The sequence below is a fragment of the Cnephaeus nilssonii genome, assembly GCF_951640355.1.
Source record: "Cnephaeus nilssonii genome assembly, chromosome: X".
NCBI classification, from domain to species: domain Eukaryota; kingdom Metazoa; phylum Chordata; class Mammalia; order Chiroptera; family Vespertilionidae; genus Cnephaeus; species Cnephaeus nilssonii.
The window spans coordinates 121,128,857-121,148,142 of record NC_137071.1 but is presented as its reverse complement, the minus strand read 5'-3'; the positions used below and the strand labels follow the sequence as shown (position 1 = coordinate 121,148,142).

The 19,286-nt window shown below is 59.2% G+C and overlaps 1 protein-coding gene across 1 annotated transcript; it reads right to left on the bottom strand.

Moving 5' to 3' along the window:
* Positions 1-3,011: 3,011 nt before the first annotated feature.
* Positions 3,012-13,301, bottom strand: SLC6A8 (solute carrier family 6 member 8). Its single transcript, XM_079765320.1, has 13 exons — positions 12,386-13,301; positions 10,596-10,727; positions 9,266-9,515; positions 8,644-8,776; positions 7,559-7,693; positions 7,372-7,475; positions 7,156-7,280; positions 6,487-6,599; positions 6,263-6,400; positions 6,082-6,184; positions 5,890-5,990; positions 5,644-5,814; positions 3,012-5,288 (listed from the first exon to the last, which is right to left on the bottom strand). The coding sequence occupies exons 1-13, from the start codon at positions 12,645-12,647 to the stop codon at positions 5,148-5,150; spliced, it is 1,908 nt and encodes a 635-aa protein (XP_079621446.1). The 5' UTR covers positions 12,648-13,301; the 3' UTR covers positions 3,012-5,147.
* Between the last annotated feature and the right edge of the window lie 5,985 nt (positions 13,302-19,286).

Genomic DNA, 19,286 nt, shown 5'->3' with positions numbered 1-19,286 from the left:
ATGCCGGCTGGGAGAGGAGTCTCGCCCTTGGCAGTGACCTATGACTGGCCCAGGGCAGAGCTAGGAGGAGGGGAGGGGCTCTGGATTGGTTGGGTGCAGCTCTGAGAACATGGCAGGTATGCCAGTCTGGAGAGCCTGCTCCTCTAGCCTGCTGCCCCTCAGCACCCCCCTAGGCTGGCTTCTGCAGGTAGCCTCCATGGAGCAGGGCCTAGTACTTAGGGTCAGCCTGAGGGTGGGGGTGGCTAGGGCTGCCAGCCTGAGGACTGGGCAGGGGACCTGGAGAGCAGGTGGGGTGGGTGTATTCTTTTGGAATTGGGGGGTTCCCTGAAGATGGTGATGCTGCTGACCAGCCTTGTGCTTCCTTCCTCCCTCCTGCCCCGACCAGGCCCGATAGCTCCCTTTTCCAATGTCTGTCTCTTCCCACTTCTCCCTGGGTGGTGCCTGCTGGGGAGGGGCCCACAGGTGACACCCTCTGGTTGCTATGCCAAGGCTAAAGGCTTGTCCCGCTTTTCCAGGAAGTGTTCCCTGACAACCATGGTCTTCTGAACTCACCCTTCAAACTTCTAGAGGCCAGAGTCCAACCAGTGTGGCTTTGGGTTCTTTCCTGGTCAGCCCCAGGTGGCCTCTGAGCCCCCTTGGCATCAGGCCCTGGGCTGGGCAGAGCAGAGGAGACTGCCTAGCTGGGGCTGACAGACTCTTAGAGGTGGAAAGTGAGGCACCCACCTAGTCTCCAGCTGCAGTATCCAGCCCCTCTGGCTGCTCCTGAGTTATTTTCCTCCAGCAGCCTTCCTCTCTGAGCAGAATTGTTCCCAGCATCCCTGCCTGGCTGGCCCCTGGCTGATCCACTTCCTCCCTGTCTTTCACTTAGATTGCCTGTCCCTGTGTCGCAAGTTCCTACCTCAGGGGGCAGCTTCCTGAGTAAATGGTGCCTGCCCACAGCTCTCCTGGCCCCAACCAAGAAGCCCACCCTCTGTCAGTTTCTCTTTTTTGTGATGTCGATGTTTTCTGAGTCTTTGGTGGTAGTGTGGCAGGTGGCTTAAGAGGCCATTTGGCAAGAGGTGACAAAGATCTGAGCCAAGGCATGGCCCCTGTTAGGGAGTGGAGAAGGTAAGGAGTTGGTGTGAGCCTGGGGTGGAGCGGGAGTGGAGTGGGCCTGAGGGCGATGATACCAGGCTCTGTCCAGCTGGTGGGGAGGAATTGCCAGGGGGCAGGGCCTGGGGTGAGGAGCCATCCCCATGAGCCAGGCTGGAGATTTGGGAGCTGTCAGCACACAACGTTCTGGGAAGTTGCAGGCATGGTGAGAGCTGAGGGGTTGTAGTGTGAGAATCTTTAAGAGAAGGGTGGGGCAGGGGTTGGGTCTGAAGAGCAGGTTGTCAGGCATTTTACAGGAGCTGGCCTGTTGGGGAGGCGCCTCCCCATGTGCCAGCACAGGCTGTAGAAAGCCCTTCCCAAGCCCTGAGGACCTGCCCCTGTCCAGGATCTTGGTGACCTTCAGAGCATGGCTGATGGCAGCGTCACAGGCCAGAGTCCTCCCTGGCTGTACAGTTGGGGCTAAAGCCCCTCCTTACTAAGGGGACAATGCCTTGCTATATAAAGAGCCCAGAGAGGAACAAACTGTCACTTTTCTCTGAGGGGCCAGGCTGGCATCCAGAGTGAGCACCAGGCTCCTAAACCTTGACTTTCACCTCAGGCTTGCCTCAGCTGATGACTGTGCTGGTCCTGTCATCGTGCGCCACCCCCCCACCCCCACCCCCAGTGCCCATGCCTATCCTGCCCTCCCTCCTGTGGCACTGGCTAGAGCGCCCGGCTCTCACCTAAGGCTGTAAGGCTGAAGCCTCTCATGCTTGAGGTCCTGCCCACAAGGACCTGAATGGGGCCATTGTCTCCAGTTCTTTCCCACCCTTCTTTTAAGTTGTGTTAAAATATATGTAACCTAAAACTTCAATTTTAATCATTAAGATTACACTTCAGTGGCATCAAGGACATCGTTGTGTGTCACTGCCATCCATTCCCAGAACTTTTCATCTTGCAAAACTGAAACTGCTCCATTAAGCACTCACCCCCATCCTCCTCCTCCAGCTGCTGGCACCAAGCAGCCCACTCTTCCATCTCTCTGAATCTAACTCCTCTAGCGGCCGCCTAGAATGGAATCATACAGTGTTTGCCTTTTTTGTGTCTGACTCCTTCCATTCAGCATAATGTCCCCAGGTTCATCCATGTTGTAGTGTGTCAGATTTTCCTTTTATAGGCTGAATAATATTCCACTGTATGAACAGACCACATTTTGTTCATCTATTCCTGTCAATGGACACTTGGGATGTTTCCAGCCCTTCTTTCTTTTTTTGTTAATCCTCACCCGGGGATATTTTTCCACTGATTTTTTAAAGAGAGTGGAAGGGAGGGGGGGAGACAGAAACATCAACATGAGTGAGACACATGACCAGGGCTGGGAATCGAGCTGGTAACCCAGGTACGTGCCCTTGACCGGAATGGAACCCAGGATCCTTCTGTCTGTGGGCCGACGCTCTATCCACTGAGCCAAACTGGCTAGGGCTCCAGCCCTTCTTAATCCCACTCCAATCAGGCTTTTGCACACCCCCAACCCAAACTTCTGTCCAGGTCTCCATGAGCTTGTCATCAAACCCAGCCAGCTTTCTTAGGCCCTCACTCCCTTTAAAAAAAAAAGTTGTTATTGATTTCAAAGAGGAAGGGGGAGAGAGAGAAGCATCAGTGATGAGAGAGAACCATTGATCAGCTGCCTCCTGTATACCCCACACTGGGGATCAACCCCTGACCGACTGATTCATAGGCAATGCTCAACCACTGAGCCATGCCGTTGGGGCATGTCCTTGCTCCCTTGACCATTAGCAGCATCTGACAGCCGAGCACTCTCTTTCCTGACCCCAATGGGGGCGGGGGTGTTCTTCAGACATGTTCCAGGGTCAGCTCTGTACTCTTGGGGTCCATCCCACCCACTGACCAGCCTCTCCTCTGCCACCTCTGAGTGTCCCAGGGCCCCAGGGCTCAGTGCTCGGGTCGCCTCTCCCTCTGCACCCACTCGCGGCTGCCCTGGCTGAGCTCATCCAGGCTCAGGGCTTTCTGGGCCGTCTTTATGTGCTGAGAACTTCCTAAGTTCTCTCTTCAGTTCAGACTTTCCAGAGCTCCAGTCTTCTTGTCCAACTGCTGTCTAGAGGTCTCTAGTCAGATGACACCACCATCCCCTTCAAACCTCCTCGTCTCCCTGGCACAGGGCCTGGCAATGCCACCCTTCACGGTGCTCACGCTCAATTTCTTGAGGCCTTCTTGACTCCTCTCAACCCTGCGTCCTGGCGGTCCACAAGCCCTGTTTCCTGCCTTGCAAACTGGTCTCTGATCCACACTTCTTCCCTCCACTGCTGGTGTCCTGGTCCAGTGAGCTCCACCTCTCCCGGCCTCTGCTGCAACCTCACCTCTCCACCTCGCCTGCCCCTTGCCGCCTGCATCTTGGAGAGTCATGTGTTCAGTGTGGCATTTGGGCAACCTTTGGAAAATGTACACCCGTGACTTCCCACCCACTGTCCGTGACCTCACACCCACTTGCCCTGCTTGGTGTGTGCCTCTGTCGCATACTATTATCCTTTCTCCCCAAGTGTGTCAGCTCCTTGGGGGAAAGGCTTTCTGCCAGCTTCCTTCCCTGCTCTAGTCCCAGTTCCTGGAATAGTCGGGTATCGAGACCCCCCAGAACAAATACTTGCCCAAGGAAACAGCTCGAGGTGGGGAGGCCTCCCCTGTACCCCCAGTCCCACACCCATTGCCCAGACAAGCAGAACAGGAGCCAGCTTTGGAAAATGACATGTTTTTATTGCTATGTTTGCAGTGGCTTTTAGCACAGTAAGAATGTCCCCGCTGGCCCCCCGCCCTCGCCTAGTCCCTCCCCTCCGGCTGATGTCAGGGTGTGGGGGAAGTCTTTCTAGGGTCCACTCGGCTGTCCCGGGATTAGATATGACACAGACGTGGGTTAAGTAAAGCTGCTACGTGGAAGACTTGAGACGTGAAAAGTGCATCAGCTTTAAGCTCGCAGGCGGGAGCCAAGCCTGGATCTCTTCCCTGGCTGGTGCCCACCTCAGATCCCTGCAGTCTGCCCAGCCCAGCCCAGGGGGCAGGGTGTGGGGAAGGTTGAGCATGCCAGGTGAGCAGCCCCGTTCCTGGGACAGAACACCACACCTCCTCACCCCCACGACTTGTGGGCAGAGGGGTATCGTGGGGACACCCCTCGAGGCCCCTGCTGTGCACTTTTCCACCTCAGCCTGGGGCCGGGGACCGCACATGCATACCCACACGACAGACTCGCACAGCTTGAAGCTCTTGTTTTGCCTATGAAAATTAGATCTATAAATTCACACTCCTTGGCTGGGGCAGAGGAATTAAGGAGGGGCTGAAAGGACAGGGAGTGGCAAGGAGAGGGACCTCGGGGCTGTTTTCTCTTTAGAAATATACAAGCAGAAATCTCTCTCCTCAAGTTTTTATAAAATGTGCAAAATACAAGCCTCATTTGCCCACAGGCACAGTGTACACCTGGTTTTCCCCTTTGCTAAGAGATAGAGATCTATATGTGCCCTACATACTCACGCACACATGCACTCATACACAAGCTCACACAATTGATATTGGTGGCAATTGGCGCAGGAACCAGAAGGTTCCATTGCTGGCTGGCTCTCTAAGCTTCTAGATTAGGGATGGGGAGAGGGGTCTAGCCCAGTTGAAATACTCACTGTGGTTCCGCTGCCCCTCTCTCTCCTCCCTCCCCTTTCCTGTTCTGTTCCCTAAGCTGCCACTGCTGCCTCTGGGGTGAGGAGCCACCCACGGGTGTGTTGGACAGGCAGCAGGCACTAGGGAGGGCAGGCAGCAGGGCCTGGGAAGCAGCGTGGGCACCAGCTTGGTTGGTGGGGGGAGGCATCTATTTTTGGTGGGTTGTGGTATTTTTGGCATTTTATTAAAAATGGAAAAAGTTATTTTAGTTACAAGCACTCATAGTGCTTCCTCCCCTCCCCCCCCAGGCAGACCCCAAAAGTGTCAGGGAAAGGCAAGCCCCCTGGAGGGGTTGGAGGCGCTAAAGCAGGGGCTGCTATGGCTACAAGAGGGAGAGCTGGCACTGGGAGCCGGCCCTGTCACATGACGCTCTCTACCACCACCACCTTGCTGCTCTCGGCCACTGGGGTCAGGGTGGTCAGGCCCCTGACCTCCAAGTCCTGAGCTCTGTACTCCAAGTGGTGGAGGCCCCAGACGGGCTGCGTCAGGTGCTGCCAGCGCTGCAGGAGAAAGGGACATGGTGAGCCCCTGGGGAGGGACACCTGCTTGTCCTTGGCCTCTTTCCACTACCACCACCTGCCACCAACTCAGGGCCCAGGGCTGCTCCTCCCGGGACACTGACCAGGCACTACTCCCTGCACCAGGGAGACAGGGTTGTGTGGCTGAGAATGGAAGCTTGGGACAGGCCTCCCCCCCCCCCTGCCATGACCCTGATAGCCAGTGTCCCTTTCATCCAGCTGGCCCAGAAGCTTCTGGTACAGTGACCCATCCTGGGGGTGGGGGGCGGGGGCACAGATAATCTGGAGGTAAGGATTTGACCCAAACAGAAGGGAGGGGCGGTGTTGAGGAACTGACCTCAGACATGGTCCCCTTGGCCGTGAGGAGGCGGCCCAGCACGTGGAGGGGCACACACAGCATGGAGGAGAGCGCGAGGCCCCAGCCCATGGCCTCGCCCCACCACGGGTACACGTAGGTGTTGTTGTAGACCAGTGGCTCGGAGTACACAGCGTTGAAGATAAAGATGCCCTGTGGAGAGAATCTGCAATTAGCCAGTGGCCTGAGGTGCCCTGCCCCATCCAGTCCAGCCTTCCTGGCCCTTACCATGCAGACCAGCGGGGTGAAGAAGGACCAGCACCATTTCATCCAGGGGCAAGGCCGGTACCCAATCATGCAGGCCACGTCGTCCATGAAGCGGTCAGCTCCTGAGGTGGGGTGAGGTGGGATAGCTAGAGCTGTAGACCCACCACGCCTGCTCCATGCCACAGCCCCTCTTGCCCCTCGGCCCAGACCTACCGTATACCCAGGCGACCACCACGCACTCCCAGAAGGCCTGCCAGAGCAGGGTCGTGCCACTGGCCGAGTAGTAGTCAAACAGCTGGAAGACGTACATCCCACCCTGGGGACAGAGCCAGGTCAGGGCAGGTGGCAGATGGCAGCCAGGGGACAGAGGCAACCCTTACCCTGCCCCACTCACATCAGTCACCATGGAGAGGTCGATGACAAAGCAGAGAGCACAGCAGAGGGCCACGGAGATCTCCCTTTGGAAACGGAAGTAGTAGGAGGGCGGGAGGAGGTCCAGCAGGCCTGTGATGAAGCCTTCCACACCTACAAACTGTGGCCAGGTGCTCAGGCCACGGCCCTTGCCCACCTGCCAGCCCCTCCCCCTCCTACCCCCTCTGTCCGGTCCCCCCTGCAAACCTGGCTGTCAAGGCCCAGCAGCAGCAGCATGAAGAAGAACAGGGCAGCCCAGAGTGGGGCCACGGGCATCAGCGTGACGGCCCGGGGGTAAGCGATGAAGGCCAGGCCAGGCCCTAAGAGGGAAAGAGGCAGGATGTAGATACCTGCGGGTTATGCCCACTTCCTGTCCCCCACCCCTGCTCCGTGGTATCAAGACTGCAGACACCAGGGCCCACTAGGGCCAAGGGCCTTTTCCCCTCGTATCAAGGCACTGCTGAACGGCTTGAGCCCTCTGTGGGTGTGCCACCCAGGGGCTAGAAGGCTCCAGCGGGCCCTCGGCAGACCGCCCATAGGAGGGGGGTATCTGGTTTGGGCTTCTGGTTACCTTTGACCTGGGAAAGGCCTTCCTTTCCCTCTGCAACACTGGCAAATATGAGACCATACCCAGAGGCCCCCAGGGATGGATGGCCTGGAGCTCAAGGCTCCAGGTGGCCAGGCCCATTAAGCTGACTGGAACAGCTGTGCCTTGCAGTTGCTCATCCAGGCCTGCCCAGAGCAATGTGACGACGTTTAAAAAATTTTTTTACATTTTCTCAGAATGCAGATTTGTACGTGCGTTCATGCACACGGTAGGTATGTTAGGACAGCAGCCTCTGTTCCAGAGGCCAGGCTGGGGCCTAAGGTCTTTACCTGACTCTGCCACCTTGGAGATGTGCACGCCCTGCTCCGCAGCCATGAAACCCAGGATGGAGAAGACCACGAAGCCAGCGAAGAAGCTGGTCCCGCTGTTGATGAGTGCAAGGATGATGGCGTCCCTGGGGACACAGGGGACCACAGGAGCTGGTTAGGCTGCCTGCTTGCTGCCCATGGGCAGGCAGGGCAGGGGAGCGGGGCAGAGGTCCTTACTTGTAGCAGTTGTTGTTGAAGCGATTGTAGCTGCCGAGGGCCGTGAGGGCCCCTAGGCCAATGGCATAAGAGAAGAAAATCTGGGTCCCGGCATCTATCCATACCTAGACACGGGCCAAGGCAGAGTAGGTGTAAGGGGCCCTGTTGGGCTGGCCCCGTGGTCTCCCTCCCACTACCTCCACCTCACCTGAGGGGACCCCAGCTTCGACCAGTCAGGCTTGAGATAGTAGATGATGCCATCCAAGGCGCCAGGCAGCAGCACTCCACGTACCAGCAGCACCACAAGGACCACGTAGGGGAACGTAGCGGTGAAGTACACGATCTGGGGGGCCATGCTGCTCAGAGGGGCCCAGCAGCACCCACCTCCCCCTCAGAGGCCCCTGAGCCGGGCAGGCCACGGTCCCCCACCACTGGACAGTGTGTTCAGAGGTGAGGAATGAGGCCAGCCAGCAGCCCCCCCTTAAACTCCCCAGAGCCCTGGCTCCTTCCAAAGGAAGCCAGGTGCTTGGCTGGGCATTAGCAGCCCCATGGCAAGCGCAGGTCGGCCGCAGAGGGAGGGGAGAGGCAGGGCCCTCCCCGGGCAGAGAGTGGGACAGCAGCCTGGAGGCAGGTCCAGGTCATCCTCTGCAGAGAGGCAGGGTCCTCGGTAGCTGGGATTAGAAGTGGGCCAGCCAGAGACGGGCAAGAGTGAGACAGACGGCAAAGGCCTCTGCCTTCCATCCAAGTGGGACCGCCAGCTTGGGAAGCGGCTGCTCTTCAGACCCTGCTGGGGAACGAGCCAGCCCTCCAGGGACCTGGCCATGTCCCACAGCCCTCGGCACACTGTCTTATTATGCGCCTGTTCACACATTCGTCTCCCGAACTGACAGCGAGCTTCTGGGGAAGGCATGTGTCTAGACTCGACCCTGGGCCAGACAGGCAGGCAAGAGAGCCATACAGCAGGTCCACCCAGACTGTCCAAAGAGACTCAGGTGGTGAGTGAGGAACAGAGAGGAACGAGGAAGGAGGGAGGGGATGGGGATGCCCAACACAGGGGAAGGACAGCTGCTGCTTGGGCTTCGCCCCCTCAAGGGGGAAGGCTGCTGGACCTGGATTTGGAGGGTGGGGTGGGGATCACGTGGCCTGGACGGACGTACCTGCCCCCTCCTCAGGCCTAGGCCCTGGCCCAGTCACCTCCTGTTGCAACAGTGGTTCCTGGCAGAGACCCCCCCCTAGGCAGTGCTGCCCCCCAGCCCTGCCATCACCCCCAGCCCTGCCCGCCTCCAGCTGTACCTTTCCTGTTGACTTGACCCCCTTCCAGACACAGAAGTAGACCAGCACCCAGCAGGCCATCAGACACAGGGTCACCTCCCAGTTGAGGGCACCTGGCACCTCCAGTCCCCTGGAGAGCCGCAAGACTTTGTTCCTGGGGAGGCAGAGCCCACGAGGGCTGCGTGAGCAGAGGGCAGAGCCGCCGGGAGCTGTCCCAGGGCTGGTGCTCCCGCTCCTGCGGCCCTCGTGTCCAGCTGGTCCCTCCTGAGCACCTGGGTGGGGCCCGGGCCCAAGCCTGTCACGTGGAGACAACGCAGCGTGTGTGCCTGGAGCCCGGGAGCCCCTGGACAGAGGTGGTGGGGCTAGTGGCTACCCTAGCACACACGGCGGCGCTCCCCCCTCCCCTTGCCAGGCACCACGGAGTGACAGCGCCCCAAGTGAGAAATGGTGCTGAAAAACAAGGTCCATCCAGCCCGGCTCCCGCAGGGACTGGCCTGGGGGCCCCCCAAGGGCAGGCGGGGTCCAGGAGTGAGTCCTGCTGGGAATCCCCCCAGGGCGTGGCCCCACCCAACCCATGCAGATTCGGCGTGTGGAGCCCAGAGAGAGGCGCAGGCTGGGCCTGGTCCAGAGGCGCCTGACTTACTCCCAGAACTCGATGACGGGGGACCGGCGGTCAGCAAGCTGGTCACATGTGAGGTTGGCCAGGCTGGCATTGGCACAGTCTTCATGGTGGAAGATCTCCACACAGTCGGGAGTGTTCCAGGTATGGCCGCACGTGGCCCAGGGCAGCGTGGTGGTGAAGGACTTCACCAGGTAGTAGAAGCCCCAGGCCAGCACCATGATGTAGTAGGTGTTGCAATAGAAGACGATCACCATAGAGGCGTAGCCCAGGCCTAGGAGGAGGACAGTTTCTGTGCAGGCTTCCCACCACCCCATAACATCCTGACATCCTGCTCCCTGCATCCACCCTCCACCCCCTCCCCACCTTCCATCCCATTACGTCCTTCTCTGTCATGCTCCAGACAGAGCCCCGTGGACTATCCCTTGCGTAAGAGTCCCAATGCTGGGCTAACTAACTCCCCAGTCTGTCCCTGGCCCCAAAGCCCCTGATCCTTGCCTCACCTGCATTCTCCCCAGACCTCTGCTCCTGCCCCATCTGCGCATTTAAGTCCTGTTGATTTCCTAGCCTCACACACCTGCCTCTTCTCTTGGGCCTCACTGTCTCCACCTGCTTCCCTCCCCCCCCCACCCCCCGCCTGCCCTGGCCTACAGTACTCAGCAACTTGGAGGGGGGCGGGCTTTCTGGTGACCTGAGGTTTTCCTCCTCAAGGGGGAAAGCTGCTAGACCTGGATTTGGAGGGTGACTATCTCGCACACCCTCTCAGCAGGCAGTCACAGCTCGTCACTTCACCTCTCGGTGTCCCACAGCCTCCTCAAAGACAGTAATAGTGAAACCTACCTGCTAGGGCCTAGAGAGATGATGGGGACACTGCCACCCACGCACAGAAGGGGCTCTAAGGTGACCTTTGCCATTATTAGTTCTTCCATTCAGACCCTGAACTTTCAATGGCTCCCATCCAAGCCCTTAGCCTGGCCCACTGGCCTCGGAGAGCTGGCCCCAGGCCGCTTCTCCCATGGTGGTTTCTTGCACCAGCCGCCCTCCACTCAGCCCCAGTGAGCCAAGCGAGCTTAGCCGAGTGTGATCCCAGCCCTGCTGGGCCTGCGCATTCTCTCCCTGGTGGACAGGCCCAATCGCCCCCTCTAGCCCTTAGCCTGCCCAAGGTCACATGGTGGTCTGCATGGTGTCCAGCTTTCCCTCCTATCTTGAAGGGGGGGGGTCATCAATGGGCCCCAGGCCTGGTGCTCAGACAGGATGCGATTTCTCCAGTGGGTGCCAGCCTTGTCCCAGCAGTGGGACAGGGACAGAGTAGCCGAGGGAGAGGGCAGAGAGGGGCTGGCCCAGGGCTGCTCACCTTTGAACAGGGGGCAGATGTTCCAGACGTTGATGCTGCCGGCCTTCATGAACTGGCCCAGCGAGATCTCCAAGAAGAAAATGGGGATTCCTCCAATCAGGGCGATCAGGATGTAGGGAATAAGGAACACACCTGAGGGAGGACACACAGGCCAGGGGCTTGACCCAAACTCCATGACCAGGCTGTGGAAGCTTTCAGCCAATCCAGCTTCCAGCTGCCCTGGGAGCGCAGGGGGAAACCCCAGCTCCGAGCTCCACCGCAGCCCCATCATAACTTCCCACTGGGTGAATCAGTGCAGCGGGTGGCCACTGACTCAGAGGCCCCAGGTGAACAGTCCTGGGGGGGGGGAATTGGAGTGTTGAGGGGGGCTGTGGCTCAGCTCCCTGGACTGAGGGGGTGCCCTACGCCTACAAGGCTTCTGCCTCCATGGTCACCAAGGGCAACCTAATGGTTATGGAGGACACATGTGCTTGCACACACAAGCCATCCCTCGTGTCACAGTTCCTTGTTTGCCAGGCGATACAGGAAGGAAAGGCGGCGAGGGCATGTTCGTGCCTGTGTGTATGTGCGCCATGGCTGGCACTCAAGCCTGGGAGCCTGCCTGGCTTGGGTGAGGGCAGGGAGCCCTGCCTTCCCTGTACCCACACACTGGCTTACAAGTGGGAAGGTCCAGGGAAGACAATGGGCGGGTGGCAGTCCTCTGCCTGCGTGTGTGTGTGTGTGTGTGTGTGTGTGTGTGTGTGTGTAGGGGGGGAATGTCTGAAAATGTCAGTGAGCAAGGACAGAGGGAGACATCGTGGGGGAGGCCACCTGGCTCTGGAGGCAGCATGCAGGGCAGGGCCGGAGACTACAGGCCAGGGGTGGGGGTGCGGGGAGCCGGGCCCCAGTAGCCCCTGGGCACTCCCTCCTGCACAGGCCCCCTACCCTTGGCCCGGGCCCAGCTCTCTCCACTACTCTGAAGCTGGGCTTCACTGCAGCTTGCCCGACTCTTGGTTCCAGCATCCTTCTTGTGTGTGACCTTGGGCAAAGGCCTTCATTCTTCTAGGCCTCAGTTTCCCACCCATCACCCAGTCACCGTGGCTTCCCACCAAGCCCGGTGCTGCTTTGCAGTCGCAGGACATGCGTGCCCATCGCTGTTGCTAAGCTGGGCTGGGGCGGGCGAGCAGGCATGGGGTGTGCATGCAGTGTGTCCAGCGGCGGCGCCAGGCAGCCCAGGCCGCAGGCTTCCCATGCCTGGCTCAGGCACCCAGTGTTCCAGGCCCAGTTTAGAGGGGAGGGTGGGGAGGGGAGGGTGGGGAAGAGAGGGGCAGAGAAGAGAGGGGAAGGGAAGGGAGGGGAGGGGAAAAGATGGAAGGGGGAGGGACAGAGTGGCCCATTGTGTATGTGTGTGTTCGTGTGTGCACACGTGGGGGGCCCACACAATGTGCCACTTGTGTGCCTGACCAGTGGAGGCAGCCAGGGCTCCTCACCTCTGGGAGCCCCCCCTGGGGCAGGCCTCGCCTTCCCACCTCAGTGGCCAATCCCTGAACGCAAGGAGGACGAGGGCAGCCCCACGGCTTGGGCCAGAGGCGCGCCGGCCCCCTCCCCCCACACGCTGCCAGGCACATGACTGGCCAGGGGGTGGACGCTGCCAGGCTGGGCCACCGAATGGCAACGGCCGGCGAGGGGCGGCCCCTGGCCCCCGACTGCCCCAGGGGCCCTCCCCACCCTCTGGACTTCGCCCGTGCGCCCCGAAGGGGCGGGTGGCGGGCGGGGGAGGGTTGATGGCGCGAAGGAGCGGGGGCGCTCACCTCCGCCGTTCTTGTAGCACAGGTAGGGGAAGCGCCACACGTTGCCCAGGCCCACGGCGAAGCCCACGCACGACATGATGAAGTCCATCTGGCGGGTCCAGGTCTCGCGTGGAGGTACGGCGAGGCGGCCGCCAGGCGCCCCCAGGCCGGCGGGGCCATCGCCCTTGGCCGGGGCCCCGTCGGGCACGGGCGCGATCAGCGGACCCTTCTTGTCGTCTCCGGACACGCTGTAGATGCCGTTCTCGGCGTTCTTCTTCGCCATGGTCCCAGCGGGTGGCGCGGCCGGGCCGGGGGACGGGTGGCGGGGGGCACCGGCGGCTTGGGGGCCCCGAAGGCGCGGGCCGGCCGGGGGCGGCCGGGCCGGAGTCGGGGCGGCGGGCGGGCGGGCGGCGGGTGGGGTGCGGGGGTACGGGCGGCGCGGTCAGAAGCAGTCCACGAAGCACTTGAAAGTGAGCCTGAAGAATCTCATGTGTGTCGGGGGCCCGGGGGCGCGCGGGCGGCGGCGGGGCCGGCCGGGCGGCGGCGGCGGCTCCCGAGGCTCCTGCCCGCGATTCGGGCGGCGGTGGCGACTCCCGAGGCTTCTGCCCGCGCGCGATTCGGGCGGCGGCGGCGGCGGCGGCGGCTCGCCCGGCCCGAGGCTCAGCCTAGCGGGGCACGGGCGGCATCGGGCGCCCACTGTCTGCAAGCTGCGGCCGGAGCATGGGCTTGCGGCCCGCGCCCCCCGCCCCGGCCCGGGCCCGCACGACTGTCTGGCTCGCCCGCGGCTCCTGCTCTGGCGGCTCCGGCTCCGGCGGCAGCGGCGGCGCGGGCGCACTCGCCCCTCCTTCCCGGCGGCGGCGGCTCCAGCCGCTCTCCGGGCCGCGGTGGGTTCAGTGACTCGCCACCGCGCTCCGACTGTCCCTCTCCTCGCCCTGACCGGCTGCTGCTTAAGAACCGACTCCAGGGTGATGTCACTGTCGCCCCACCCCCCACGACTGGGCTGCTCCCCCTCCCCCTCCTCCGTCCCTCCCTCCCGCCCTCCCCGTCACTCCGCCCACCTCCTCCCGCCCTCCTCCCGAGGAGGAGACGCGGCTCCAGCGGGAAGCAGGATGGCTGCTACCTGAGGCACCGTCAGCACCTCATCCGAGGCCCAACCGCCCCGGTTCCCAGGTTCACCTGGGCCTACCCCTGCCCAGATCGCCACTCCTAGCCTGCCCTTCCGGGTGCTAGAAGAGCCGCTTCCCTGGCTGCCCTCCAGCCATCCTTATCCTCCTTCCTCCTTCTCCCCCTCCTTTCTCCTTCTCTCTGACTCCCATCCAGGGGCTGGGGCTGTGTTGGGTACCAGAGGGGATGCGGGGTGCTTGGGCCGGGCACCCCTGAAGGGCTGGGCCCAGCTGGCCACAAGGGAAAGGTTGGGATGGGGAAGTCTGCCTCCAGGTGTGCTGTGGGGCTTTGTCACAGGCACCACCCTGCCTCCTCCTGGCATCAGCCCTTCCCAAGGGGTGCAGCCCTGGAAGCCAGAGTTCAGGGTCCCAGCGTTTGGGGTGACAGGTCTCTATGAGTCTTTGAAGGGGGCAGAGAGGAGCCCATCTGGCTGAGGTGCAAGGCTACATTTTGTCACCAAGGTGGAGGGTGGTAGGGACCCCTCCTGCCCCCATCCCTGCGGGAGACTCAGGTAGGAATCGGGTAAGGCTGCCCCCTGGTGCTAGTGGGTGCACAGACCCCCTCAGAGGCCTCAGCTGGGGGTTCCCAGCTCCCCACTCTTGACACGCCTCTCCCCCAGGGATCTCGCCTCAAGCCTCCCAGGCAAGAGCAAGGTTAAGGTTGTTCAGCTGCCTCTGCAGTAGCAGCTGAGCAGCCTGTTTGGAATTTTCGGGGCCAAGAGCAGTCATGGGGTGGGGAAGGAAGGGATCATTGTCCTGGTCGGGTGTGTGAAGTGTGCCCCCCCCCCCCAACCCTCCACAAGTCCCAGGCTCACTGTGGTCCCCAGATGGCTCATCCCATTAAGCTAAACCCTCAGCCATCCGGTGGCTTTAAGAAGTAAAGCAGTTCCGGCTGGAGCCAGATTGAACCTGCTAGGTGAGGGAGGGGCAGCATCTCCACCCAGGCTGGCTGGAGGAGCCTCAAGTGGCCGGTGGGGGAGATGGGAGGGATGGAGGGGGGCTTGGAGACCCTCGAGCCGTTAGGGTCGCTCTACTCATCAGAAGACCCCCCAACTTGAGCCTTCTCTGGCCCAGCCTGGGACTGAAGCTGGTTTGGAGATAAAGAGGCAATAGGGAAGTAGGTGACCCATAGATCCCCTGGGGAAGGTGGCCCCATAGTGAGGGCTGCTTCAGGGGAGAGGCGAGGGCAGGGGCCAGACAGCGCAGGGAGAAGCAGGGGGAAGTGAGGCCGCGTCTGGGTGCAGGCGACTCAAGATCACGCTTGTCCAAGGAGCTTGTGGAGAGAGAACGCCGTGGCTGGAGAAGGACGTGGGCCAGCCCATGGTGCTTTGGGGAAGTGGCCACAGCTTCCGGGAGGGCGAGGGCGCCAGGGTGAAAAGAGCAAGGCGGAGCAGCCTGAGAAGGACTGAGGGAGCCAAGGGTGGGGCCCTCCATCGCTCTACTGGGACGGGAGGCCGGTTCCAAGGCTGGTGGCAGGACCTTGAGGCAGGAGCCCCCTGTGGCTGCCGCTGCCTCTGTGGGGTCAGAGGCTGAGAGGGAGGTGGCTGGGCCGGAGTGGCTGCTGACAATGGGCTTGTGTGAGCTCAGGGACTCCTGTGGCCGATGTTCTCGCTGCTTCAGGGATTGCTGCCTTCAAAGGGTGTCTCCATATATTATTCATTTAAAAAAACAAGAAATGGCCCTAGCCAATTTGGCTCAGAGGACAGAGCGTTGGCCTGTGGACTGAGGGGTCCCGGGTTCGATTCCGGGCAGGGGCACATGCCCGGGTTGCAGGCTGGATCCCCAGTGGGGGGTGTGCAGGAGGCAGCCGATCAGTGATTCTCTCTCATCACTGATGTTTCTGTCTCTTTCCCTCTCCCTTCCTCTCTGAAATCAATAATATGTCTAAAAATAATAATAATAAAAAATCAAAAATAAAATAAAATAAATAAAAAAACAAGAAATGAAAAGTTATATGAGTGAAATTGAATGACAGGGTACAACAATATGGACAACATGCTGTGGCTTGCGTGTAAGACTCATTGTTGGCATAGAATTTAACTTAGTGGTGGAGTATGTGCCTTCTGTGTAATAGGTTACAAATTCCACTTGTAGAATTTCCACGGCTATTGTTGAGGGATGCTAGCACTAAATCAGTATTTGCAAATTTGCTAGATTTCGTTTTCTTCAGGTCAATTGAAGTGGCATGAACTATGGAAAAAGAAAAGGGGGAAAAAAAGGGTGTCTCCAGATGTTGATGCAGGGGGCTCCTCATCTGGACGGGGGTGCAACGGGCTACCAGACCAGACAGTGCCACGCCCCTTCCCCCCCCCCCCCCCCGCTTCCCCCAGTCTTCCTCAGGCAGGAAATGTCACCACTCCTCTGATCACCACTCCTCGAAGCCCATGCGCTGCACGCTTCTCCTAGCCAGCAGCACACCTCTGACCAGTCCCTCCCCACCTGCTCTTTGTCTTCACACTGCAGCTCACGCTCAATTCCTCTCCATGGCTGCAAGATTTGGGCCAGGCGTCCTCAAACTACGGCCCGCGGGCCACATGCGGCCCGCTGAGGACATTTATCCGGCCCGCCGGGTGTTTTTGCCGCTTTGTTTTTTTACTTCAAAATAAGATATGCGCAGTGTGCATAGGAATTTGTTCATAGTTGTTTTTTTTTTTTAAAAACTATAGTCCGGCCCTCCAACAGTCTGAGGGACAGTGAACTGGCCCCCTGTTTAAAAAGTTTGAGGACCCCTGATTTGGGCACTAGCTGGCCCGTGGGCTCCCCAACACTGAAAAGCAGCTGCCTCCCAAGCTGTCCTCTCTTCTCTGGGCCCTGGTGCGGGCCCACTGCCTGGGGCACCTCTTCTTTGCTGACCGTCCTCTGACCCTGGAGGACTCAGCTCAGCTGCCACACGTTCCAGGAGGCTAGCGAGGAAGGCGAGGGAGCCCTCTGACCCGAGCCCGCCCTGGCGCCCAGCCACGGCAAGCTGAGCTTATATGGTGCTCAAAGTCCAAGAACCCATCCTCTCAGGCCAGATAATTAGGCCAGAGTCTCCCCAAGTGGGAGCTGGGGGCCACAGTACTGGCTCCTGGTGTGCGGAACCCCCGCAGCCTGTGTGAGCGTCCAAGCCACAGTGTGTTCCCAGGGCAGTTGGCCGTGGCCTGCTGGGCACCTGAGCGGAACAAAGGCAACAGGCGCAGGCGTCTGCAGCCCTCGCGTTCTTGGCGCATCCTCAGGGCTTCGGTGAAGCGTACCTTGCCCCCACCCACCGCCCAGCAGCTGCTGGGGAGGCCGCCTCAGGACCCCAGCTAAGGAAGGGCCTGTCCCTGCCAGCTCCGCCTAAGCCTCTGCCTGTCTTGCCAGTCCTTGTGTTCATGGCCCAGTGAGGCTGGTTCTGGAGCAGGTGCAGGAGGGGGTGAGAGACTTGCTCAGCCCCCCAGGAGGAACGTAACCCCCTGTCCTCAGTGTGGGCTGTGTTCCCCAGGCAGCAGACATGGTGGGCAGCTTTTCAAAGGCTGGTGGGGGTGGGGGTGGGGGTGGAGTAAGCCCAGGAGGAGGGTGAGGGGAGGAGGGAGCACTGGAAGGAGGGCTCCCATTGTCCAGGGAGGTCTGAGAATTGGGCCCAGTGTCCGTTGCCACTGGGGCTACAGGCCCCACCGAGCGGACCACAGAATCAGGCTGGGTGGGTGGGTGCCCTGCCCTGGGGCAGTGGGTTAGCCCCACCAGGACCTGGGCGGCTGGAGGGTGTGGGGCGCCCTCCTCTGCTGCGGGCTGCCCGCTCTAGGAGCTTTGCAATTAGAATTAGCTGGGAACAAAGGGAAGGCTGCCATCCACCTTGAAGGGCTTTGTGCTTCCCACAGCCAGCGAGGGGAGGACGGCGCCAGGCCGGCCACAAGCCTGGGGTCCAGCAGGGGGAACCTGACCCCCCGCCCCTGCACAGCATCCTTGTTCACTGCTGCGCTTCTCCACACACACACACACACCCTGAGAGGATTTGTAAATTCCTTTTTATGGTACAAATTAACTTTTCTTTCGGAATAGCTTCAGATATACAGATAGACGGCAGCGATAGCAGTGAGTTCCCACACTCCCACACCTACCATTTGACATTGGTCTGGTACATTTGTCACAATAATCAACTCTTGCACATGGTGATTAACTCAAGTCTGTAGTCTTATTCAGAGGCCCTTGGCTTTCCCATCAGGTCCGTTTTCTGTCCCAGGATCCCACACTGCATTAGTCATGTCTCCTCACACTCCTCTTGGCTGTGACTGTCCTTTCAGATGGGGGACTGTTTCTCAGGGTTTGTCTGCTGATTCTGTCCTGAGTAGACAGAATGGCTATTGAGAAGAGGACCGCAGCCCGGCCGGCGTGGCTCAGTGGTTGAGCGTTGACCTATGAATCAGGAGGTCACGGTTCAATTCCTGGTCAGGGCACATGCCTGGTTTTGGGCATGGTTCCCCGTGTAGGGCGTGCAGGAGGCAACCGATCAAAGATTCTCTCTCATCATTGATGTTTCTAGCTCTCTCACCCTCTCCCTGAAATCAATAAAAACAGATTTTTTTTAAAAAAGAGAGAAGAGCCGAAACCGGTTTGGCTCAGTGGATAGAGCGTCGGCCTGCGGACTGAAGGGTCCCAGGTTCGATTCCGGTCAAGGGCATGTACCTTGGTTGCGGGCACATCCCCAGTGGGGGGTGTGCGGGAAGCAGCTGATTGATGTTTCTCTCTCATCGATGTTTCTAGCTCTCTATCCCTCTCCCTTCCTCTCTGTAAAAAATCAATAAAATATATTTAAAGAGAGAGAAAGAGAGAGAGAGAGTGAGAGAGAGAGAGAGAGAGAGAGAGAGAGAGAAGAGGACCGCGGAGGTGAAGCACCCTTCCCATCACACCCTAGCAAAGCTCCATACACTCAGCAGGACTTAACCTCTCTCCACGTCAACCCTGGTCACCTGGCTGAGGTTGCGTTTGTACATCAGGTGTCTCCACATTCAATGTAATTCCCCCCCCACCCCCACCCCTCCTTGGATCGTGTCCTTTTTGGACCAAAGTGTACTTTGCACCAAAGTATACTTGAGGACAGGAGGCTATGCTCCCCCTTGGGGGTTGGGGAAGTATCTACATAAATTATTTGGAATTGCCCACCTGGTGTGGCTCAGAGGTTGAGCATGGAACTATGAACCTCCCTCCTTCTCTCTTCCTCTCTGAAATCAATAGAAACATATTTAAACAATTATTTGGAGGCCGACTAGCATGCTCAGTGGCTGACCGTAGACCTATGAACCAGGAGGTCACGGTTTGATTCCCGGTCAGGGCACATGCCCAGGTTGCGGACTCAATCCCCAGTGGGGGGCGTGCAGGAGGCAGCCGATCAATGATTCACTCTCATCATTGATGTTTCTATCTCTCCCTCTCTAAAATAAATAAAAATATATTTTAAAAAATTCTTTGGAATTATCTGCACAGAGCGTGTCTCTCTTTTCCTTTATTTATTTATTATTTAATCATTTATTTATAACTGGATATTTATTTTATACTTTTGATTATAATCCAATACTACTCTATTTATTTTGTTGCTTAAATTGTTCCTGCATTAGGCAATAGGAGCTTTCAGTTGGTTCTTCTTCTTTTTTTTAAAAAAAATATATTTTATTGATTTTTTACAGAGAGGAAGGGAGAGGGATAGAGAGTTAGAAACATGGATGAGAGAGAAACATCGACCAGCTGCCTCCTGCACATCTCCTACTGGGGATGTGCCCGAAACCAAGGTACATGCCCTTGAC

What these genes read in the sequence shown, in the direction of transcription:
- SLC6A8 (XM_079765320.1), bottom strand. Translation starts at nt 12,647, where the DNA reads ATGGCGAAGAAGAACGCCGAGAACGGCATCTACAGCGTGTCCGGAGAC. An exon ending in CATCTGCCCCCTGTTCAAAG is followed by an intron (nt 9,516 to 10,595) that starts GTGAGCAGCCCT and finishes TCCTCCTCCTAG; the next exon opens with GCCTGGGCTACGCCTCTATG. An exon ending in GGGTCAAGTCAACAGGAAAG is followed by an intron (nt 7,694 to 8,643) that starts GTACAGCTGGAG and finishes ATGGCCCCCCAG; the next exon opens with ATCGTGTACTTCACCGCTAC.